This window comes from Lepisma saccharinum, chromosome 11 (genome assembly GCF_977018435.1).
Source record: "Lepisma saccharinum chromosome 11, izLepSacc3.1, whole genome shotgun sequence".
Classification (NCBI taxonomy): domain Eukaryota; kingdom Metazoa; phylum Arthropoda; class Insecta; order Zygentoma; family Lepismatidae; genus Lepisma; species Lepisma saccharinum.
In genome coordinates this window covers 75,170,641-75,197,083 of record NC_139239.1, presented here as the reverse complement: position 1 = coordinate 75,197,083, position 26,443 = coordinate 75,170,641, and the positions used below count along the sequence as shown (strand labels likewise).

Genomic DNA, 26,443 nt, shown 5'->3' with positions numbered 1-26,443 from the left:
TGTACCAGATGCAATTTGTATGGCTTGGTGACCAGTCGCTAACGAAGAACACACCATACGGGTTTTTGAGGCAGCTGCAGCTCACGACTGGCTTGGTACGTGAATTTTTTGGGCTTGTGAAAGGTTCTCCGATTCTGTCAACGTTTGCATCTGACACACGTGGCCACTCTGTGCTCTGTCGTTTACACACGGAACCAGTCTCTTCAAATTGATGGTACCAACATTAGATGTTTTTCTGAAATGGTGGATCTTTAACAAAATGTGTGCGGAAATGGCATTGTACCATTGTGATGGAATCTGGCTTCACCAACTCCAACACACAGAACGCCTTCTCTCTATCAGACGCCATTGTTGTCGTACTAAGCTCCATGCACTTTGTTGTTACAGCACTCCGCTAACAACATAGTGTGCTTTGCGTAGTACGAATAAAACTTTGTATTGTATTTTGATGCCTCGTATGTTCTCCTACCTTCAATAGTTAATTCATAATAAATACGTAAAGTTCTTTTTTACTTACCCTGTACGTGCTTATTTAGTACCTTTTACATAAAAAATGTTTCTGAATTTGAAATATGAGTTTATTTTTCAACTTAAGGCAAGCAACCACTACACTAACTGAGCGTTGTAAGGGTTAGATAGGCCTTCATTCTGACTTGCGTGCCACACATAAATCTTGAAACACTAAGGGCAACTTGAAACAAGAAAGAAAGTTTGTTATGTTAAAAGTCTGGATAAGGCATAAAATTGATTTGGTTTATTTTACTTCACTTTACTGCTACTATTGGCTAATCGTGAGAATGATGATCTGATGAAATTGATGAAGGGACACAGAAAGGCCACCCATGCCTGGGCTGGGATTAAAAGGAATGAAAGTTTCATCATGCGCAACATCGTCTACAGCTATGTATAGAACATTGTGACTTGCAGCATTAAAGAAAAAATGCTTGACCAAATCGCAAGTACATCCCTGGTGAGAATGCATAAAAATAACTTGTGGAATGAATATGATATCTAGGCTATCTATCATTAATAATATTTGAATTCAAACAATGTACCTGATGCTTACAGACACTGAAAGAAAATGATCAAACATGAAGAAAAAAATGACTAACCTGTTCTGCAAGGTACATGAATTCTGGTTCAATTTGCCGAAGTTCACTAAACTTGCATCCCTGTTTCCTTCCATAATCAACAAAAAACACCTGAAATAAAAACACAATATCAATTAATACTTCCTAAGGACCAACTTCCTTACAAAATAGTGAAAAAATAATGAACAAACGTATTAACTGAACTCACTAAGATCAGTGACAAGAAGATTATACATCATGGCAAGTTTGAAAAGTGTGAACCTGAAAAGTTACCACACGGAGAGGCTAGCTAGGCTAGAGCTAGCTAAAGCTTCATTTTCATTTTGCATATACGTAAACATAAAACTAGTTAAAACCCTCAGAATACACGGAATAAAAGTATAAGTAATTACCATAACCATCTGAGTGTCTGGACACGACTCCAGAACCTTGGCTCTGTAAAATCTGCCATCCTCATGGCATCTAGCAATGACAAATTCACCACAAGCAGGACACAGCAGAATTGGTTTTAGTTCATTTCTGGCAGCATAATTATTGATATGATTGGTGACTGAGGTTTCAGTCTCAGGTGGCTCACCATCAAAGTCAAACTCTCTATCTGCAAGAAAAATTAAGGGACTTTCAACTAATGCACTTTGTGTTTAAATAAAAACGATAAATGAATTATAAAGGTTTACCTAAATATTTTGTGCATAAACGTTCCTTTCGCATGGAGCTACTGTTACAGAAAATGGAATTAAGGGTAGTTCACACCATGAAAAGCAAATTAGGTTCCAAACTGAATGGCTAATTTGGGTCAAATACTTTTACAGAGCCTTTTGAATGTGTGAGGTAAGCATGGGACTGCAGCACATTGTCAATAAAAGCATATTCAGGGTACCTACCAAAATAACAAATCCACAATTCTTGACTTTTTCATGACCGTTCTTGTTTTTCTTAACCTTTATTTAATCAGCCCCTACTTAGGTAAAGTTGGAAATTAGCACTTAAGAAAATAAATATTTATTCAATGAAAGACCAGTTAAGATGGAAACTGAAGCTGTATTTAACAAGAGAATTACACTTGCTTCATCTATTAATGCATCCTGGACTGCATTTGGCAGAATAGCGAGAGACTGGCATCTGGACTCGCAGCCAGTATAATCTTATATGGGGCTCATGTTGTCATCCCTATATGCTTGTGATTGTCCCTTCATCCATCTTTCTTATAACTATTCATCCTCATCTTTGCAATTAGCTTCATCTTCATCTTCACGATTAGCCAAAGGGGCAGAAAAGTGAAGTAAAACAAACTAAATCAATCAGTCATTGTGATAGCAAAAATTCTTGACCACAAGTATAATTTCTTGACATTTTATTGACATCTTGACATATTTGTTGATTTATTTACTTTTTTTTTTACTTGTAGACACCTTGATATTGGTTTATTAATAAATGTCCCACAATTTTACCAATCTGTTATTTCAATATTATGTAACTGGATGCACCATTCTGACATTTTTGTTATATATTTTTTTTTTAACATAAATTGAAGTACTCTCTTTTTGTAAAATGAATTTCTGTTAAGGAACTTTTTCCTTTCTAAGACCCACCAGAACCATATATTAATCCATAAATGGTACAATTATTCTTTCATAACATTTAATATCAAAATCATTAAACACTTTCCTAAAGCATCAGGGCAGGTAAAAACATATCTTCTAGTTCTTTATATCAGCACACTATTTTTGGTATCCATAAGTATTAGGTATATTTGTATTTCATTCAGTATAAGTAAATTAAAACCTGATACTCATTTAATGAAGGTTTTATTTTTCTCGCCTGTTTACTCATCAACATGGAAAGTTATTCATTTCCACAAATAATTCAGTCTAATTAACTTTTAATCACCTCTTTATCTGATAAATATTCATTGTATTGTGACAAATAATAATGTAGTTCTGTAGCACATCTTAGCTTGCAATTGTAATGTAGTAAAACACAATGACAACTCTCCCAAGTTATTTATAATTTATATGCAGTATAAACTTCTCTAGTGGCAAAACAGTGAACTAAATGAAGGCAATAACAGTTTCTTATTAACAGCACACATTGTTACAGATCTCAGCAATGTTTCTTGCCAGCCTGAACATACTGGAGTAAAGAAGGTAAAAAAAAAAAGGTAAAGTGCTCCCCTGTGCATAGCACCATGCCATGAAGGCGTATAGGGGGTGTGGGGGTAACGCCCCACACTTTCTTGATCCGGTCATGAGTGGGGGTGATGTGATCAGCATCATGCCCCTGACCGCCTTTACCCCCCAGGGTTTCCATGTTATTCGACGCTGGGTGGGCGCCGGGGCTGCTTCCAACCTTAGAAAAGTTCCCGGATTTGAACCGGCCGGGGATTGAACCCGGGACCTTGAGCATGGTAGTCAGACACGTTACCGACTGAGCCACTGCGGCCACCGAACATACTGGAGTAGGGATGGAAAATAACAGAAATTTGATATAGCGGTATAAAGGGTGACTTGTGGGAAACGGGCGGTTTGCAAGTGGCTAGTACACATTCGGTAGCGGTGGGAGGGAGCTAGGGGAGGAGCCATTCGCTTCGGGGCAGCCTGCCATTTCAGTTCCAATGGAGCAGTGGACAATACAGCACCACTTTATGGCAGTTTTGAGGAACATGTTCCCTGGACAGCTCATTTCGCACTTTGGTGACGTGCCGTGGCCCCCCAGGTCACTGGACCTGTCCGCCTGTGACTTTTTCCTATGGGGTACTTGAAAGAACATGTTTATTGTCACACACCCCATACATTACAGGAGTTGCAACCTGCCATTACCCACGAGGTGCATTTGATTGATCGAGAGCTGTTGGCCCACGTCATGGCAGACTTCTGGCGGAGAATGGAACTCTGCATTCAAGAGGATGGCCGCCACCTGCATGACGTCATTTTCCATACCCGACTATGTCAACTCAAATGGTAACAGTTGACCTTACGTTTCATACAAATAAACTCATTTTCTCTTGCACAACAACTGCGTACTCTTCATTTGATAAATGTCCATTTACAACAAGTCACCCTTTATATCGTCACAGATGATACAATACGATATTTTTTTCTGGATCGTGATATATCGTCTCCATGATATATATTGCCAAATATCGTGACAAAATATCACTGACACGATATATACTGCTAAAATATCGTGACAATATATCATGATATATATCACCAAATATTGTGATGATATATCACCAATGCGATACATATCATCAAAATGTTGTGACGGTATTTCGCCAACACAATATATATATGGCAAAATATATTGTGATGATATATGGTCTAGTTGATATCACCTGGACAATATTTCTTCAATATTGTGATATATCAGTCTGGATGATATATCGCCCAACACTGTACTGGAGCCTTCACCACTGCTGAAGAATCAACCAGGGCATTCCACTCTTCAATGATTTGAATGAATGAATGATTTGATGTGTTTTACTTCATGTTTCTGCTTTTTTGGCTAATTGCAAAGATGTAGATGAATGGTGATAAGATGAAAGAGATCAAGGGACAATCACAGACACACATGAACAACACTTTTAGTTCACATCTGTATATTATGCAGATGACTGATTGATTGATTTTGTTTATTTTACTTCACATTTCTGCCACATTTGGCTAATCGCGAAGATGAGGATGAAATTGATGAAGGGACATTCACAAATAACACCCATGACAAGGCTGGGATTCAAACCCAGGACCCCTGGTGTTGTACCATGCTGTGCTAACCACTGTGCCATGGAGCCTGGCCAGGTGACTATTAAAATTAACATCAGATCTCTGAAGACAGCGACAGAACAAGTCTCAGAAACATCAGAGTACAAGTAAATCAGTGATCAAAAGTTTAACTTAAATCAGTACAAGTAAATAATCACCGATTGCCCGCAAATAACATTTTAATACATAATGGATATTTAACATGGAAGCAAAGGAAAAATTGCACGTTACTCATCAAATATAGCTAAGGTTGTCTCTGTGCACTGCACTGTGCCATGGAGTCACATAAATGGTGAGGAGACATAGCACCACACATTCAGAACTTTCAGCCATGCACCCGCTGCCTTTACCTCCCAAGGTGATAAGAGGCTTGGCTGGCCCAGGGAGACTGTTCAAATATTCCAATTTATTTTTATTTTGAGTTTCATTTTAAGTTCATTCTTATGCACACCTAGGCCAATTGGGACTGGACCTACAGTTTAAAGTGGGATACAAACCACTATGCACCTCCATTGGGTATCAGAACCTGGGACCGCTTATTACAAGGCAATTACAGGGGAAGGACAAAAATATGGAAACACCACAACATCGGAACGGGTGATATGGATGCAATTTTTCCACTTGAAATCGGACGAGGTGTGACATTCTTTTGTTTTGTGCCGTGAGATAGGATCCTGTCGGACTGGTAGGAGTCGACAGTTGCACTGTAGATAGCATGCAGTGCAGTTTATGCTGAATCATGTCCGAACTGACAGTGCCTTGCAGGCACCTCGGTTACCAAAGTAGCCATGTTATTTGGCATATCGAGAGGGACTCTATCCAAGATCATGATGACATAATAATGTGTCTGGAAAGACATCATCAGATAAACACCTGCGTGGACGAAAATGTACACTGCGTGACAAAGACAGGTGGACACTGAGAAGGATTGTGACCATGTCTTGCTTGAAGAATGGTGCAAGATCCCATTATCCACCATCAAGGACTTGTATTTGTGCATTGCTCGGAGACTGCAGGCCATTTTGGAAGCTAAAGGCGGTCCTGCACCTTATTAGTTACAGCATTCCAGCTTTTCTTTGCAGGTGTTTCCATATTTTTGTCCATCCCCTGTATGTTACCACTATGCCACCACGAATCTTATTACGTACCATGCCCTGTTCGATTAAGAAATATTGACCCTGGCAGACCTTGTCAGCTCCTGCTCAGAAATGTGTAGAATAAGCTTTCTACAGGAAATGGTAAGAACACTGGCCTTTGGCAAGAGGTGACGAGAGGCCAAGCGAGGGTTTAAATAGGTGCGCATGAGAGCGACACGAGGTCTTTTAATCTGGAATCATCGGAGAAGCAGGAGTTACTGGTCTTATTTCTAAACCGAACAGGGTAAGCTAGTCTACACCCATTCTGCCATTCGCATTGCTCACTTCAGTCTAAAAACGAATCATGAGTCTATTTTAAATGATAAGTTAGATATTTGTACCTGCCCGTTCAGGGCTGTCTCTACCATCAACAAGTACTAATCGGGAGGGGCGAGTTACATCCCTATTTAAGATCCCTGCGTTCAGAGGAACGCTACGTGGTTTGAGATGCGTGGGCTTTTCATCCATTTTTACGGAAATGTGATGAAAAATTTGAGCAACGTGGTTCTTTTGGAAATGAAAAGCGTCATGCCTTGTTTTCCTAAACAGACATGAAAATTGAAAGGATAGGCATCGCTACGTAGTGGAGTTGCGGAATTTTTTTCATTTATTTCACTCTGAAATAAATGAAAATTGAAATTCGTTAAATAGTGACATGTCAGAATTGTTTTTTTCTCCGCGAATCTTTATTTTTGGAGAAAGCTGCGTAGCACGCAGTTTTAATGTTAATGATGGTTAATGTCGATACTCAGCTTTAATTCAGTCCTTACCCACCACAGCCACCCAATAGGCTAATCACCCGCTGCATTAAAGCACATTACAATGCGGAGGAAACAAAAATAGAATGTTTCCTTTGGTAGCCACGGGCAATGAGGCAACAGCTCTGCGCTTTTCCTTCGTCGCGGTTTTCCGCGTCGATGCGATGTGGCATAAGGTACGTCCGTCATTCCGTGCGCCGGAAGGTTCGATGTCGGACATTCGAGTGTCATATTCCGCCCAGAATTTGGCCAGCCCGGGCACGTCTACCGACGAGCCTTTGTCATTCCGGTCCTAGTAACGCCGTGGATCGCTTGAACCCGGTACCTTCGGTCAGGCCCTGATGGCTATGACAAAACTACCACCTGGGAAATTTTCATCAATTCCCAGGATTTTATCTAAATTTTGAAAGTGGCACTTGATTCTGATGACCCTTGTTTTTGCAGTAGTCTCTTGAACAATTTGGTATTTTTTTTTTAACGTAAATTTGGTGCGGGACTTATGATATTTCGGCTATAAACGATACGACTCAATCACACCATGGTGTGTGTACTTAGTGGGTCACAGCAGAGAGTATTGCTGAAGTTAATTGTGTTTTTAATTAATTAAAGTCCTTTAAAGTTTCAATTTCATATATATTTTTAAAACAGACCGTAACTTGTTAAAGATCCGAAAAGTAACGCCGTTTGTGTTTATGTGTTTTACGTTTAAACTGTTAAAGATTATCGCAAGGAGGATATTTAATTTTATCACGTTTAGTTTTGAAATTGCAACAGTTCTTTAATTCAAAGACATTTTACAATTATATTTTGTTATTTAGTTGTGAGCATAATCTGAAAAGAATGAAGAAAATTCTGTTGTGCTACTCTGTTCAATTTTGATGTTATTTTGTTTGTTATTCGTTACTATAGTGACTGTAGAAATTGGTTAATATACTAATTTTGTTAAGTAACATTCGAAAAGTTATTTTTATTTAAAATATTGCGACAAACTGCTCCACACCGGGGACAGTTGCAATAAATTGGCGACCTAGAGCCAGGATTCGAAAATTGTAAGTTGATAAGAACTGAACTGATAATGCTACAATGAAGAAAAGAGAAGTTCCTTACGTGCTTCGAAGTAGCGTGTGCCTTCAACCGGATCTCAGTGATGTTGCTGAAGTAAGCAACGAAGAGGACAATTCTGGTAAGCAAATGGAGGATTTACTCTGTTGTAAGGACAGATTTTCTGACACTCGCATGATTGAATGCACGTCATGCAAGAAATGGGAACACGTAAATTGTAGGGGTCTTACAGTTATTCACTGGGTAATATTCAGCTCTATGAAAGAAGACTATTACTGTAAGGCATGCAAACCAGAATTCAATCCATTCACTCTAAAATCATACTTGGATACAGTAAATCCCAATATTGACCAAATTTTATCTGCTTTTCACTTGAGTTTGGCCCAACATGAGAATAGGTTGCAAGACAAGTTGCTCCAGAATACCGAAACGCTGGAGAATAGGTTACTTCAGAATACTGAAGCTCTGGAGAATAGGTTGCAAGACAAGTTGCTCCAGAATACCGAAACGCTGGAGAATAGGTTACTTCAGAACACTGAAGCTCTGGAAAATAGGTTACTTCAGAATACTGAAGCTCTGGAGAATAGGTTGCAAGAGAAGTTGCTCCAGAATACCGAAACGCTGGAGAATAGGTTACTTCAGAACACTGAAGCTTTGGAGAATAGGTTACAAGATAGACTTGATCAGAACGCTGAAACGCTGCGCGAAAGTTTACAAACAAACTGTGAAGTTTGGGGCACAAAATTGGTTAGGTTGCAGCAAAGTACTGAAAAACTGAACGAAGGACTCCAACATGTAGAAAATAAGTTGCAGCAGGTTTCTGATTCTTGTCAATCAGCTAATAGGTTACTAAATGAACGTATAAATGATGAAGTAACTTTATTAAATTCGAAAGTCAGTGATCTTGAATCAAAATTAGACCATCATGATGATGAGTTAAAACAACACTTATCAAACCAGTTGTGCCAACATGAAACTTCTATAAGTACACTACAAACAAATATGAATACTACGCAGGTAAAGTTGCAAGAATTTGATTCTATGCTTAAGGATTTAAATGAGAAATGCATTAACTTAGAGCAAAGCGATGTTATTTGTACTAGTATGGTTAGAGACGTTCTACAACCAGATAAAGAACTAAGTAATGATGATGCACTTATTAATGAACATAGGCATATAGCATGCCAAACTGATACAAGATTAAATTCTAAAATAAAGCATGTTGTTTTTAGTGAACACAATAAATGCGAAACATTTCATACAGGTTCTTCTGGCTATGATACATCTGATGCTGAAGTGAATTCTGTAAAGGAAAATGTAACCAAATTGTGCAAGGGCAAATCTGCTCACAATAAAAGTAGAAATAAATTTGCTAAAGCTTCCACTTCACAAGGCAAGAATACATATGCATTGCGGCATTGTGTTTTAGATAATACTGAATTTAGTAATAGCAATCCTACTGTTGACAAAATCCATTATACATGTTCACTCAATAACCATTCATGTCTTTCTTCGTTGAACAACTCTTTACTGTATGATAATAAGCACGTACATACTTGTGATACTGAAAATAATGCACCTAGTTCTTTATGTGCTACAGACACATCAAAGCAAATTTGTTCTACATCTAACAGAAATTCCATACCTTCTAGAACTTATGTTGCTTGTGATAGTAAAGACAATTTCACAGGTCTTGAAACTTCAGTATGTGGTTGCCAACGTCAAAGTACATGTCATTCCTTAATCCATGATCAGTTTCCTGATGACTTAAATGTAAATCATAGTCCTTGTACTAGAACAAACTGTACTTATAACCCGATGTGGCTGAATAATGATTCTACATGGAATTCTTATAATCAGTCTGATACATGCTCTAATAGATTTTCACGAGTTAGTGAACTTAGTCAATTGCCACGTTTTGGAGGAGATGTTTCAAAACAGTCTGCTAGAGAATTTATCGAACAACTAACTACAATGTTAAACATAATTGGTGTTCCTCCCAAGTATAAATTATGTATAATTCGTAAGTGTTTTTATAATGTAGGCGCTTACTGGTTCAACAGTGAAAAGAAGAGTTTCATTTCTTATGAGGACTTTGTACATAAATTTCTTGATCAGTTTGCATCTAATGAGTTATTAGAAAGTCAGTTGACATTGTTACGATCAAGAAAATACAACCCAGCTTCAGGTTTGTCATTGGAAGCATACGCTTTAAAAACGTACTCTGCTTATTGTAACCTTGTGGAAACTCCAAACAAAGTTGAAGTAATACGGATGATTTTGAAACAGCTACCTGAGTCAATTTCAAAGAATGTGGGCTGCCATAACATTACAGATCTTAAGCAACTGACGCAGAAATTAAGGACTATTGATTTGTATTCGAGCGAAAAGAATAAAAGTTTATCTTTGCCTGGTGATAATACAGATTCTGATGACAAGGCTAATAAAAAGAGAAGTTTCGACAGACCAAAATACTTCGTCAGGCAAGTAAATGTGGAGCGGAATTCTTATGATTCTACAACACAGACCGAAAATGCAGGAATCAATGTAAATAATCGCCCATCTCCCAGAAGATTTGAACGCAATCCCTCAAGAAGGCAGTTTGTAAGGTCTGAAAGAATTAATAATAACGTAAATAATTCGAATTTCAGACTTGGCAATACCCCAACATCTGATAACAGGAGATATAGTAGAACTGGAAATTACAATGAACAACCAATAGAGTATGGTAATGCATCTCATAGTTCACAGGAAAATAGTGTTACAGTAGGCAGCACCAACTTGCAGCGTAATTCTGCAAATATGGAACACCTAACTCCGACTGCTACTACTACCACAAGTGCACATTCTTCTAACTACTTAAACAACTAAGGCAGGGTGATATGCTCCGATTTACCTTGCCACAAATAAATGCAAAGGAGCTGGATGGTAGAGTTAATAACCCTTATTTAGTACATGTTAAGGAATGTCTGAAGGATTATAATAAAATTAAATCTTTAGGCGTTACCAGAGATAAAGTTTTATCTGTAGCATTTTTATTAGAATGGTACGATTCTGAACCAGAGTGGATTATGTCAGAAAACGGTACTCCAATACCAAAAATTGAGAATCCAGAAATACAAGGTAAAATTGCGGATCTGTCTTTAAATTGTTTAATTGATACTGGAAGTCAGTGTAATTTATTAGATTATAAAATCTGGACAATTCTAAGTTCAATTATACCAGGAGCAAAATTGGAACAATTAGAAGGAATACAATTGGCTTGCTTTGCAGGAGATCAACGTATAAAGGTAATGGGTTTCAAATATGTAACAGTTCAAATAGCAAATGAGTTTTTCCACATGGGACTGTATATTGTTAAACAGTTACACGCTGATTTAATTTTGGGTTCGCCGTTTTTGTGGCAATATAAGGCGATTATAAATTACAGCAACGCAACCGTCATGCTTTCGAATTCATTAGGTCAGGAAATAATTACTCCGTTTTTAGTGCAATCTGAAGAAAGTCTTCCGTCAATGAAGGGAATAGTACGTTCTTGTAAATTACCAATTTCAACCACTTCACAAATTGAAGGAACATCTGACATCGCTTCGGAGGAAGATATTCGGCGTGCAGCGTACATGAACAATACTCTTCCATCTGATTGTTTGGATCAGTTATTTCATCTTCTTCTCGAATACCAAGTTTTATTTTCTGACAGACCTAAAAAAGCAAATGTGGAAGCTTACGATATACAATTGGATACTGATGTGCCAATAATAGCACCCACTTACCCTGTTCCTTATGCTAGACGGGATGATATGGAAAGAGAGTTACAAAAATGGCAACAGTGGGGCGTTATACAAGAAAGCACATCTCCCTATAGGAATCCACTCCACATAGTCCCAAAGGCGGGAGGTTTATGGAGACCAGTGGTCGACTTCCGTAAATTAAACCAACACGTAATTTCTCCGATGACACAGGTAGAGCCTATCTCGGAATTACTACAAAGATTGAAGGGAGCAAAATACTTCACATCTATTGACCTTAGTTGCGGTTATTTTCAGATTCCTTTGACACCAAGGTCGTTTAAGTTTACGGCATTTTCTTATAGAGGTATTTTGATGGAGTTCCATTTTTTGCCTTTTGGAATCAAAAGTGCCGTGAGTGTGTTCGTTGATAGAATGCATAAAATATTTGGCAATCATACAAATTCTTTCCTGATTGTTTATATTGATGATATTTTAATTTTCTCTCCATCAATTCAAGCACACTTAGAACATCTACGTTATGTTTTATCAACTCTGAAGACAGCTAATATGTCTATTAAATTGTCGAAATGCAAGTTCTTCCAAACTGAAATACATTTCCTAGGCCATGTGATTTCTGGAGAAACCATTCATATTGATCCTGAAAGGAACCAAGCAATCATGGATTTCCCAGTTCCTCAAAACAAGAAGGCTCTAAGAAAATTTTAGGAATAGTAAATTGGAGGAGAAAATTTGTTCACAAATTTGCAATGATAGCTGCTCCTTTGTATGATTTACTAAAATCAAATAACAAGTGGGACTGGAAGAAGAATCATCACCAAGCTTTTAATGATTTGAAAGAGCTAGTTACGTCTCCTGATGTATTAGCTCAACCGGATTTTAGTAAAATTTTCCATCTTAACACTGATGGAAGCAAAGTTGGAATTGGAGGAGTTTTATGGCAGTTATCAGATGAAGATGAAACGTTAGTAATACAATATGTTAGTAGAGTATTGCGTGGTACAGAATTAACTTATTCAACTCATGAGATTGAATGTCTTGCTATCCTCTTTTCAGTAGAAAAGTTTAGTGTTTATCTTAGTGGAAGAACATTTGTTATTCATTGTGACCATCAGTCACTTTCATGGCTGCAGTCGGCTAGAAGTTTAAACCCAAGACTAAACCGCTGGGCATTAAAACTTCAAAGTTTTGATTTTACTGTTGAACATATTCAAGGTTCTACCAATATTGTGGCTGATGCCTTAAGCAGATATCCTGCAAGGTCACAGGGAGATTTATTCACATCGAAACTCTACGTTAATAATACAAATATCGATCTCCTATCCCAAGATACTCCACAATATTGGGTACAATCTCAACAGAACGATGAGCAGTGTCAAAAGTTAAGAATTGCGATAAACAAAGGAGATTCTAAGTTCGAAATCAGAGGACATTTTAGAATGCATGAAGATATCTTATTCTATAAATCTATTGCGTCTGAACACTGGAGAATATTTGTACCTAAAAAAGCTGTGGAAAAGGTACTGTATGATCATCATGATTTATGTGGACATTTTGGTTATTCAAAAACCTTCAGAAAGTGTTCAAAATTTTTCTTTTGGCCAAACATGAAAGCCAGCATTAAATTATATCTGAGAAATTGTCCTGAATGTGCCAAGTCAAAGCAGAGAGTTCAACGTATCACACGAGAAGATCTTCACATATTAACTCCTAAAATACATCAATTCCTTTCATTAGATTTGATTGGTCCGTTACCAGCTTCTCAAGGTTATCAATATATACTAAGTATAGTGGATCTTGCAAGTAAGTTTATTATGGTTTATCCTTTGCGTAAAGCTTCATCTATGGAAATTATCAATAAACTAAACCAATCGTATTTTCATCATTATCCTGCATGTCTAATTATATTAAGTGATAATGGTTCACAATTTAAATCTAAGGAGTGGCGAAGTTTTATTACCTCCAAGAACATCAAGCATATTTTTACTTCGCCATATTCACCACACGCTAATCCAATTGAACGCCACAATAAAGAGATTGTGCGTTTACTGAGGTTATTTTGCAAGGATAATCATAAATCTTGGGCTAAATGTTTGACAAACGTTGTCAAATTGTTGAACAATTCATATTCTGAATCTATTGGTTTTACACCTGCGGAACTATTTTTACACGATCAAGTTAAAGATAATATAACTAATATTGTCGATTGGCCTGAGAATATTGAAGAATTATCCTGGAAGGCAAAATACTTGGAGCTAAAAGAAAAACTTAAACATCGAAGAAATTCTAAAGGTGTTCAAACAAGCTCTGGTACTAAAAATATTGTCAAAGGAGATTTAATCATGATTAAAAATCATGCTAAGAGCTCTGCTTTAAACAAAACTATCTACAAATTGTATGATTTGTTTATTGGCCCATTCTTGGTAATAGAAGTAAGAAACAATTGTGCGACTGTAGTTTCTCTAGATGGAAAGGGAACAAAAGGTAGACAAAACCTAGAAAACATTAAACCTTTTAATTGTTCGGAGGAGAAAAGAAAGGAGTTGTTAAGAAATACTGATTTATGTTTTAATTGTACATAAGGGTTGAATTTGTTGTAATTTTGTGCAAAAACGAGTTCAGTTGTTTGCATTATGTATTTTATTATCATGTGTAAACCAGCATGAATTTATTATCTCTGTTCTGTTGATCATCATATTATCTTTTATGTAAGAACTTATGTTTGGCTTCTATTCTCATCAGTATGGTGTATGTCAATGTATTGAGGAAGAGTGTTGACACGAATAACAAAGGGATAATTATACAAAGTGTCTCTCTGGAAGAATGATAAGAAGGAATATATATATATATAATGTAAGTTGAAAGTAATGTGGTTCGCATTTTTATTGAAGGGCTTCATTTGCACATATAGTTTCAAACGGAAGAAGTGCACTCGTGAAGAATAAAACCTTTTTAAATGGACATAAGATGGTTATGAAATAGTAATGGTAATGAGATTGCAGTAAAGAAGAAATCTACTGAAGATGGCTGTAAAGAAGATGTGAAAGGAATAAGATTGCTGCCAAAGAAGTAGTAGAAGAAGAAGTGAAGATGATACATTGAAGATATTACGTTTGAAAAATATACGTATTTCTACATCAAAGTATGATGTCAACGTTTTCAACCGGAGGAGGAGGCTATTGCAACAGTTCTTTAATTCAAAGACATTTTACAATTATATTTTGTTATTTAGTTGTGAGCATAATCTGAAAAGAATGAAGAAAATTCTGTTGTGCTACTCTGTTCAATTTTGATGTTATTTTGTTTGTTATTCGTTACTATAGTGACTGTAGAAATTGGTTAATATACTAATTTTGTTAAGTAACATTCGAAAAGTTATTTTTATTTAAAATATTGCGACAAACTGCTCCACACCGGGGACAGTTGCAAAATGCACAAGGATCAGTGGTCGACTCACTCGTAATTTAAAATGACTGAAATCTCCTCGCCCCGAAGATGGGAGCCTTGGTACTAATAATTGTAGTGCAAATTGATAAGGAGATAGTCGAGAGAATACACGAGTCAGTCGCAGAGCATTTTTATTTTACCTTATTTAAGGATTTTTTTTTTACTAAAGTAAAGTTAATATGTGAAAAAACGAAACGCTAATTATATTTCTAGGAATAGAGGAGCAATTATATGTCCGCTACTATACGCTGGCGTAAGTAGTAAGAGTGACGCTACCATTCGGTTAGAGTATAACCCGCTCGTTGATTCAATGTTCTAGCTAAGGGATAATAATAGGTGTTTTTAGTTGTACGCGCAGAAATACCGGTAGTGAAATATAAAAGAGTGCGCAAGTGTTTATATATATGTTTTAAGGAATAGAGGAGCAATGATGTCCGCTACTAAAGGTAGTAAGTGTGACGCTCCCTTCCATTAGTTTTAAGGTTATGTCTTCCCCTACGAATTAATTGTGTACACAGAGGTACCTGTAGCAAGAGGAATGACACTGTCATTGTAGCGCAATGACATAAGAATGACTTAGTCTGCATGACTTTTAGTTTGATAAAACACCATAGTTAGGCGTAAGCCAACTTGTAATGAAAAGTAGAACGAGATGTAAGCGGTATTCAAGGCGTGGAGTATTTCACATATTAACGAGATTTTTTGATATTATTCATATATTTATTGTCTCTCTCAGCTATTTATTAAAGGATAGCTTAATATTCCTCCTTTTGCGTTTTCTAGCTTTGAATTTTAAATACCTTAAATTTCATGTGTATTTATATTATGATATTTATATTTCAAGTTACGGCATTCCTTAATGTTTAAATAAACACTCTTCAGCATCATTCAACAGATTTCGTGTGGTTATTTAATCGCATGGCAAATCACTAAATCACTAAATAGCGATAAAAGTTAAAAAAGGTTATTTAAATTAAGGCAACACTGGTTGTCATTTTTTTTCATTAAATAACGAAGTATTGCGAATAGTATAATCAATCAAGCCCTCCCCTTAGATATAATCACGTTTACATTCCGTCAGCACGCAAGTTTAATCTCTGCACCGAAAGCACGATTCATTCGTTGTTTTCCTTTTGTTCCTTCGAACTCAGGATATGTGCAGTCGCAAGACTCAAGTCCAGGATTTTCCTCCCATGTAAGTCGCCAGATTTCCGTGCGGAAATTTTCACATTCGAGTTAGCGGAAGACACATATCCTATTTCAGTCTCGGAGAGAGAGAATTTGATGACACCTTTCTTTGTTGTAGATGAACTTTACGCTCAGGTAGCCTCCCAACGAGGTGAGAATAAGAGTCTCTTCAAGGGCGCTTATTTATGCGTTTTTCTCGTTCCTTCAGAATTTTCAAAAGTTTCCCGAATGAAATTTAATTACTTCTTACAGATTAATTTCATGTTAATCTTCGTAAAGTAGGTAATAGCGAGTAATTGTGCTTATATTTTAATCTCCCACACGTCATAGACTTTAGTTGAAGTAATATCATACGAAATCCTGTAATTTTCTCCCGGCCTGGTATCATGATGTTCATTTACGGTTCAGTTTCAATTTTTTTTTCCTAAGGCGACCATAAAAAGTAGTTTTGTTTACCTTATTAGGCTAAAAACTCAAGAGTGGATTTAGACGCCTACAGTTGTCATGGGTCAAGTGTAATCTCTTACGCGACGAGCATTTATGCTAAGTGACGAAGAAAATCCACGGCAGGTTATAGCATGACGTAGAGTAGTTTTTCCTCTTTTCTGTTTAACGCAATGCCTTATATATTTTTTTCCTTTATTCTCAGAACCGTAAATTTACTTCACAGATAGCCAAGAAGTGTTTTCTAAATCAATAACCCAGTTTAGTTTCAGTTTTGAATTTACTGTTATCCTATTACTAATTTGGAACTTCATTTTAACTGTTTATTTATGCTATACATCAGGCGTATGCAAGCGCAAACCAACCTTTGACTAGTGAGCGTTAACAATGCGTCACTATGTCGCCTTGATTTATTCATCCATTTTATTATGCATCTTTCGTAATTAATGATCTTAACGTCATTGGAGCCATGTCATTTACTCTTTTATTTTACTTGTGGCTAGGTCCGTTTTAACAGCTGTGACGTTACCAAATTTTGGGGTAATTATTTTTTTTCGTCAGTTCCTCATTTTTACAATGCTTTGACACTTCTGACATGATATTAATGGATTTCGTCGGGTTATTTTTCTGATACCAGGGGATATATTTTATACCATCTACATATTACTTTTATGTATTTATCAATATTTAATTCTAGATATTTTCGTTTATTTCATTGTATATTCAGGGTGGCTACAAACAAGCAGAAATAAAATTCCCTGACTTTTCCAGGTTTTCCAGGACAAAAATTACATTTTTCCCTGACAATTACAAACTAAACTAAATCGATGTTTTTGCAAATAGAAATAATAAATTCACACAGATCCACGTATGGTTTTGTTAAGTACTAATATTATTTTCTATGAAATTGACTTAATTTCTCTATTCTCTATGATTTGAATTCAAACTGCAAAATAGTGAATTTGGAAAATTATTACAATTCACAAGCTAGGGAAGGATTATGGAATTTTGTCATACGCAGTAAGTTTAAAATAAAATACTTGATTATTTTTAAAGTTAGGACTAAATGAGATAAGAGTGAAGAGTGAATGATTAAGAAATACAATTTGTAATTTATCAGTTTGTAATTTATCAGTCTCCTTATACATTCTCGGTATTATATGTTGATATTTCCACTGAGATTTGGAACCCTCTGCTTGCAAGAACCATGAGTGCGGATTTATTTTTCAATGAATAAAGCTACAGGGGATCGACAAAAATATGGAAACACCTTCAGAAATGCACATTACCTTTATTAATATCGAGTAGGACCCCATTTTGGCACGCAGAACGGCCTGCAGTCGACGTGGAATGGACAAATACAGGCCACGTATGGTTGTCAAAGGGATGTTGTACCATTCTTCATCCAAAGCGGCTGCAAGTTGTTGTAGAGACGATGGTGGTGGGTAGCGGGCTCGCACCTTGGTCTCCAAAACCGAACACAGGGCCTCAATAATATTGAGGTCTGGCGATTGTGGAGGCCATGGCAGATGTGACACTTCATCTTCGTGCTCATCAAACCAGTCCTGGACGATGTGAGCTGTATGAACAAGGTCTCTGTCATCTTGAAAGACGGCATCACCATCTGGGAACAAAGTTTACACCATGGGATGCAGCTGGTCACTCAAAATGGTAACGTAGTTCCTGGCAGTGACATCTCCATGCAGGGTGATGATGGGTCCGGCAGAATACCAGGAGATGGCTTCCCAAATCATCAATGAACCACCGCCATGCTTCACTCTCGGTAATCGACAGTCTGTATCGTACGCTTGTGCTGGCGTTCTCCACACGTACACTCGGCCAGCAGTTGGAAACAATGTAAAGGATGACTCATTCGACCAGATTACAGTCTTCCACTGCTCCATTTAAGTTTTGCACCACTGTCTCCGTCTAGCAGCATGGTCAACAGTCACGAGTGGTTTGGGAATTGCATATCTGCCATACTTCTCTCTTCCCTGCTTGTGGAGTTCTCTTCTGACTGTTTTGACGCTAACAGGGTTTGTAAGCACTGTATTCAGCTCAGCAGTGACTTTTGGAGCCGTGGTGATCTTCTGCTTGGTCACAAACCTACCAATGTGTGTCTGTCTCTGTCACGCAACACACACTTGCGTCCACACTGGTGCTTCGCTGATGTGGTTTTTCCGGAAGTCTCGTAGGCAGTCATGATCTTCGAGACTGTGCCTCTTGATACACCAAAAATTTCCGCTACTTTCGTCACGGAAGCTCCCACCATACGCGCACCCACAATTTGCCCTCTTTGAAACTCTGTCAGCTCAGACATGATTCACGATAACCTGCATGGATCGGTCGCTGAACTGTAACTGGCCCATCTGTCAGGTTGACCAGGGTGTATACCTTGCAGGAAGTGCCAGTGACCACAGCGCTACCTACCATTCAGACGCAAATCGTGTTTGAAATGGGTACCTGTTTTATACCAGGTGCTTCCATATTTTTGTCCATCCCCTGTACTTCTCTCTTCTCTGTAAACCAAACAACTTAACTCTTGCATATAAGTGACACATTTGAATTGTACAAAAGAAAGTGTCATATTTCCTTACATTATCAATGGGATTTCTGCTTAAGTACAGTATATCCAAGTGAAGTACTGTGAAACTGAAAAAATGCAGTTATACCATTATTGCTGACGAAAAGGATGGATACGTAGGTATTAGAAAATTAACGCAAGGCATTTATAGAATTGCATTGTATAAGTACCTGCTTTAGCTAACCATACATGAAAACAGGAACACTCTAATAATAAAAGTTTCTAAAGTTCATATACGAGGGGCATCCTGAAAAAAGCTCCAATGGTGCCTATACGCAGCACTAGTGGCCAGAGAACGACACACACACATGCAGGCAGGAAGAAACGGCATGTAGCTGTAATCTGGTACAGTTGCAATGCAGCCGTTTTAGGACAGTTCTAGGTTAAAGATTGAAGCTCTCATACAGTCTCCCACTGACTGCAATGTAGCCTACATTGCACGCTCAAAATTTGGCACAGAGCCATCAGTAATCGTGCGAGGTGTGCAGACCGGGACGTCGTGAGTGATAGTATGGTCAGACGATGGTGCAGACAATTCACAGAAGGCCAATCGAATTTGCACAACCCCATACAGCTGAGTACACACGGGCCCTTTGCATCACTTCAGTTGAGAGATCTTGGACCACTCCTTGTACAGCCCTGTCCTTGAATGTACAGACTTTCATCTCTTTGTTTAACTGAAGAGGTTTCTGGTAGGAAAGGATTTGACAGCTACACTGCGGTAGAGATAGTTCCAGTCTTTGCTGTCAGACACATATACCATGGCCATACAAAATTTAATGACATGTTATGACAAATGCCACAACAATGGTGGTGATTATGCCGAAAATTATGTTAGGACTCACTGTTACTAATGCAATAAATTGCAACTGATATTCTTGTTTTATTTATGCCTAATCGGTAGGGACCTTGATATTTTGTTATTTTTTTTAAATTGGTGTATTATCTTATTTTTTTTACTTTTTTTCAAAAAATTCACATTTTCATTTTAGCGCATTTTCTGGCAAATATCTGAAATTATACCTTCATGGTGTTTTTAAACTACTGTTTCAAACTGTAATTTACATGGCTTACGCCTCTTCGTGAGAATTCGATATCTTGAAAGTTATTTTGGGAAAGTTATTTTCCATACCCCTTTCTTAATTTTAAGGTAATGATTTTAGATAATGGAATTTTCCCCGTACATTCTGAAGGGTGCATAATGACCATAAGTGGCGATGCACCCAAAAAATTAAAAACAATCAATCTCACGTGACAGATACCGATATATTATGGCACCAAAAATTGGCATTATCTTTTTTTGACTTGTTAGTGTTACGTTTACCAAAATTCGCGTTTTTGTTTTAGAATATTAATCTGCCAAACATACCGAAACGTAATACTCTATTGTGCTTTTACGAAACGTAATACTCTATTGTGCTTTTAAACTATTATTTTAAATTGTAGGTCACATGGTCTACGTATTTTCGTGACAGTTTGATATGTTGGAACAGATTGCATGCTCTGATGTTTTAGCTGCAAAACAAAACTGATCCGAAGTAGATTTCTCCCATAGTGCCAGAGTTATAACAATTTTCTTAGCAATATGTAAATTATCTATTTTTCGTAAAAAACGGAGTTTCATATTTTGGCTTATTATTCAACTTGTATGGCACCCAAGAACATGAAACATGTTTTATTCTCTTTGGAAATGTCCATTCTTTGAAGAGAATACTAAGGTTCGCGCCATCTCCCCAAAATAGCGGGAGAAGCGGGGGCAAACTCCAGATTTTTCATTTATTTTCATTGAAATTCATGGGTCGCGCCCCCAAGCCCCTCTTTCTCGGTCCAGCGTTCTTAATTGTACACGGTTGCATGCTCTGATGTTTTAGCTGCAAAACAAAACTTATGCGATGTAGATTTCTCCCATAGTACCAGAGTTATAGCAATTTTCCTCCAAAAATGCACATTACCTATTTTTCGTAACAAAAATCACATTTTGGCTTATTATTCAACTTGTATGGCACCCAAGAACAAGAAACATGTTAAGTTCTCTTGATAAATGTCCATTCTTTGAAAAGAATACTAAAGATCGCACCCTATCCCCAAAATAGCGGGGGAAGAAGGGGCAAACTCCAGATTTTTGTTTTTTCCATTGAAATTCGGGGGTTGTGCCCCTAAACCCCCTTCCTCGGTTCGGCATTCTGAATTGTACACAGCTGCATGCGCTACAAAACAAAAGTTATCTGAAGTAGATTGCTCCCATAGTGCCAGAGTTATAACAATTTTCTTCCAAAGAGTGTTCGAATTTAAAATTCCCGCTGAGAAGCCAGGGCGAGAGAAATTTCTCTCTCTCTCTCTCTCTCTCTCCTCCTGCCATCACTGGTTTCTGGCGCAGTGGTTGTGTTGCACATAAAAGGGGCCTAAAAGTTACGAACGAGATTTCCTGTTCCCATGCAGAGTTCCATAACGATATCTTTAAATAAATAATAAAAAAATAAATTAAAATGTCAATGAAGACGAAATTCCCTGACCTTTTTTGACACCTCAAATTCCCTGACTTTTCCCGGTTTTCCCGGTTTTCCAGGTTTTCCAGGTCTGTCGCCACCCTGATATTGATCATGTCCCAACACAGGGCATTTAGTGATATATCATAACTTTAGTTTTCTATTGCACATTATTTTATATTTTGGGAGAAGCCAGGGGCTATATATATATAATTTAGTCAATATATACATATATTACTTTTGATGAAGTCATATTTTCATTTTAATGGTGTTCCAGTGTTAAGGCGTCAAATGACATTTTCCGCCTTTTATTTTCTTTAGCCTTCATTCAAACTTTGTTTTATAATTTCTATCACTTATTGGGCAGTTTATTTTATTTTAGTTTACTTATTTTTACTCATGATTTTCACTTGCCTATAGAAGACTATTACTTTACACATTTTTTATATCTTTTCAATATTGAATGACTGAGAGCAATGTAGTTTTCCCATGTCCAACCTGTTTCCTTCCCTGTTCGGGAATTCCACGAGTTCAAGGAATCTCGAAAGTAGTCCAGCGATTTTTTTTGAGGCCGGAAGAAGAACGCATTCCTGAAGGCTTTGGAGCTCACCAGCCTCCTTTGGTTTTCAGCGGTGTATGTCACGTAGCAGCACCGAAAATCCTATTCCAACTGACATCCCAGGATCGGAACAGCGTCAGAAACATCAGAAGAAATGTCATCTTACAGAGCAAACCCCCCCCCCCCCACGACTCTAACCCCCCTTAAGAAGAAGCATGAACATCTTTCATGTACATCGTCCCCTTTTGCTCTGTAAGGCCAGGCAGTGTATTTCACCACATATTGGAACTTTCCGGGTACAGTCAACGACCCAAATGTGTTGAGACCCACCCCTGTGAATCAGCAACCTGCCAGGCCACCTGTGAACAGTTTCATCCTACCAGTGACCATATTTACTGTTCCCCTCTTGGAGTGATTGCAGCACGGTACACCTTCCGTTTTCACATGCAACCAGCGTACGAAATGTGTCGCCATACGATGTGTGCCGGAAATATGCAATGGCGTCTGCTGTGAACTTTCGGGGGCCTATCATAAATACTCCCCAGTGTCCGCCATTGAACATCGCATATTTTGGGGCGTGGAAACGCTACTTGGAGTGGCTTTCCATGGACTACCCTGTGTTCGCCCGCACCACGGCCAACGTCTTTGCATCTGACCTTTGCTGAACAGTATTCCGGAACTTTCCACACCGGGATTCGAATCCGGTCCCCCAGTGAAATTGTGATCGGTCAAGGACCGTGTATGTCCCGGAACAGTGCTTCGTACCCCAGGACTCCGGGGTTTGAGTGTATTTGGATTGCCCTGCCTTCTGATTTCTCAGGTCATAGTGTGCACACATAGTGTGCTACGAACGTCACTGGCAAGTGAAAACATAATCTTCAACTATTTTTTTTTCATCTTCGTGTGGTTGTGTGCAGTCCAATGGAGCTTGGTGTTTACCATGGTCTTTTTGCTCTCGCCTCGAACTGTCATCCTGATGAGGCGGAAGATTGCGAGCATGCGGCCTTAAGGTTTCTCACGGATTAAGTTCGGTGCTTAGATAGCACTTGTTCTGAAGACATTCGCATGTATCGCGTTACAATGCAGTGTGTTGAACTTTCCGCTGACTCCACGGACCTCCGAACAACACTTTATATCGCATGTTGACCAACCGTCAGCATTGTTGATTACGAAAGACTCTTCCAGCGTGTGGCTAATGAAAACAAAAGACTTTCTTTCAGCATTCAAGCTTGAGCTTAATTCTGTTCCATTTACTTTTCGGTGAAGGGTCTCCGACATTTTTTTTTTATTAGTATTTTATTTTATGTATCCTTTTTGTTCATGTAATAAACAAAACCTTTTAAATTTTGGTGAATGGCAGAAGGTTCAATTTAAACTTTTAATTATTACAATTTCAATTTTCGAAATTGTTTCGCAAGAGGGAGTGTCGTACCATGCCCTGTTCGATTAAGAAATATTGACCCTGGCAGACCTTGTCAGCTCCTGCTCAGAAATGTGTAGAATAAGCTTTCTACAGGAAATGGTAAGAACACTGGCCTTTGGCAAGAGGTGACAAGAGGCCAAGCGAGGGTTTAAATAGGTGCGCATGAGAGCGACACGAGGTCTTTTAATCTGGAATCATCGGAGAAGCAGGAGTTACTGGTCTTATTTCTAAACCGAACAGGGTAAGCTAGTCTACACCCATTCTGCCATTCGCATTGCTCACTTCAGTCTAAAAACGAATCATGAGTCTATTTTAAATGATAAGTTAGATATTTGTACCTGCCCGTTCAGGGCTGTCTCTACCATCAACAAGTACTAATCGGGAGGGGCGAGTTACATCCCTATTTAAGATCCCCGCGTTCAGAGGATCGCTACGATTATGTAATAACAAACATAATATTTTCATCTAATATGTGCACTGACTGCATCCTCAGAAAGTACTCCATGTATTTCTGAAGAGTGATTGTAAAAAATGCTGCTGTTGTGAGAGACACTTTTGCAGTCTAATTATTCTGTAAAAATAGGCAAAATTCGAAGTTTTCATTTCTTTTGTGCCACTTTTGTGTGAAATACTGTCTTTATGATTGCACAACAGGTATTTTGATATTCAGATGCAATTCATGAATATTTTACAGTATTGATGCACATAACTGGAGTGGAATACTTGAAGACAATAATTTTAATCAATATTTTGAACAACTTTTAATTGTTACAATTTTCAAGCATCAGTATTGGTTCAAAGTGCTATCGGTTCAGCCCTAACGTGCACACAAAAAAAGGGAGGGGGAATCGAACTGAATGAATGATATTCTATCACTATCAGTAAATATCTATTATTCTAACCATATCAGTATACTGGAAGAGTGCAATTATTTTATCTACAAAGAGGTGCACAATTTGTTCTTGTTCTTTTGAGTAAAGGAGTCTTTTGTAAACTAAATTTCTAAATATAAGGGTCTATAAAGCTGTCAAATACATTAGTTAAGAAGATAAGGACTATAGAGACCGAATTTTAAAGGAAAAATTTTTCCTCTAAAAAGGACAAAAAAAGGGAAAGTTATTGCCAAAAAAGGGGAAAAAAGGACTACAGTTTTTTAGCGCTCTACTAAAAATACTATTTTAAATGAATTTGCAATATATACCATTCATATATAAAAAGGGATACATTAAATTTCGTATTAATGTATTCCTTTTTATATATGAATGGTATATATTATGCTTTCATTTAAAATAGTATTTTTAGGAGTGCAAACATAAACTATAGTCCTTTTTCATTTCTTTTTTTAAGGTAAAGTACAGCGAATTATCTTACCATCCATTTCGATGAAATCTTCCTTGCAACAGTTTACCTAATTCTAAAGCTTGCTGCCACTTGTAACTGGCTTCATCATTTCACTGACACTCAATAGTGTCGTCACTGTCACACAGTTAAGTTAAAACTATTCTAATCGCTGCAACGTACTCCCAACACTCATGGAGGGAAGGGAGGTAGAAGGCACTTGCTCTTTCTTTCCCCTAAACTACACCAAATAGACAATTGTTGAATGTTTTGTTCAGGGAAAAATAAATCGTACAAAATATTTGATATCTTGTCAATAAAGGGACCAAGGAAGATGTTTCTTAAAAAGTGGGAAAAAAGGAATGTAGGCTGAAACACAAGCCAATAAAGGGACCAGAAAATAAAGTTTTAATAAAGGGAAAAAAAGGGAAGTCAAAACCATGTAATCTTATTGGTGGAAGATAATTATCAACACTGTTGTTATTTATTCCATGACCTGTGTTGAAAAATAAAAAAGGACTTCTCTTTAAAATCCGATCTCTAGTAATGACTCATTCCATTCCACACTGGTACATTCTCAATAAATATATTTTAAGACAACACTTCTAATACTCACCATCTGGAAAAATAGCATAAAATTTCCACGGTGAAATGATGCTTGTGACTCTCACATGGCAGGTGGTTTCGTTTGGAGGAAGATATAATGGCCTAAACGTGGAGTTGTATACTTCCTGTTTATCAGTTGTGTACCCCTCTATATGTGTATAAAAAGGGGAGAAAAATTAAAACTCAGAAATTACTTGTGGTGCATGCAAAAAGAAGGAAGAGAAATATTTGTAGGAAGTAAAATTCATAATTAGGGCTCGGAAGTTGATGACCTAAAAAATCTTAAAAGATGACCTATACATACCTCAAAATTATTAAACAATGACCTAAAAATAATTTCCACCTTTAAAATGAAAGCTTACTTTTTCATAAATTACAAGAAACTTGTTGAATAAACTTATTTGATAAAATCTGTTTGCTGATTTAAACTATTGAAGCAAAGGAAAAAAGCAGTTGTGCTAATGTAGTTTTTACTTCAAGGTTACATAAAATACTCCACAAGGTTATTCTGTGCAAGTCATTTCCCTTCTTTCACAGAGGGCCTCGCACTATACAGTAGTTGGTCAACATCTGAAAATACAGTTGTATTTGGGTACGTCAGAATATATATAAATTTCTTATGTTGTGGCTAATTTTACTTTAAAATCACATATTAAAACCATAATAGTGGCCAAGAAGGGAAAGTCAAAGTAGGCTTCACCCAAAGTATTTTAGTTTGCTGGAAGAAAAGTAAATATATCAGAATTAATTCCACAAAATCCATTGCCAAAGATGTCAATTAAAAATAATATTGTGCTTGTTACGATTA

General features: G+C 37.4%; 1 protein-coding gene across 1 annotated transcript in view; it reads right to left on the bottom strand.

Annotated features, from left to right (window-relative positions):
* The window catches only part of LOC145994927 (uncharacterized), a 108,690-nt gene that overhangs the window by 8,778 nt on the left and 73,469 nt on the right, over positions 1-26,443 (bottom strand). Inside the window, exons 12-14 of the mRNA XM_083131424.1 lie at positions 25,646-25,783; positions 1,484-1,689; positions 1,113-1,202 (exon numbers count right to left, since the gene is read on the bottom strand). Of these exons, the coding sequence (XP_082987550.1) occupies positions 1,113-1,202; positions 1,484-1,689; positions 25,646-25,783 (434 nt within the window). The remainder of the gene's footprint in view (positions 1-1,112; positions 1,203-1,483; positions 1,690-25,645; positions 25,784-26,443) is intronic.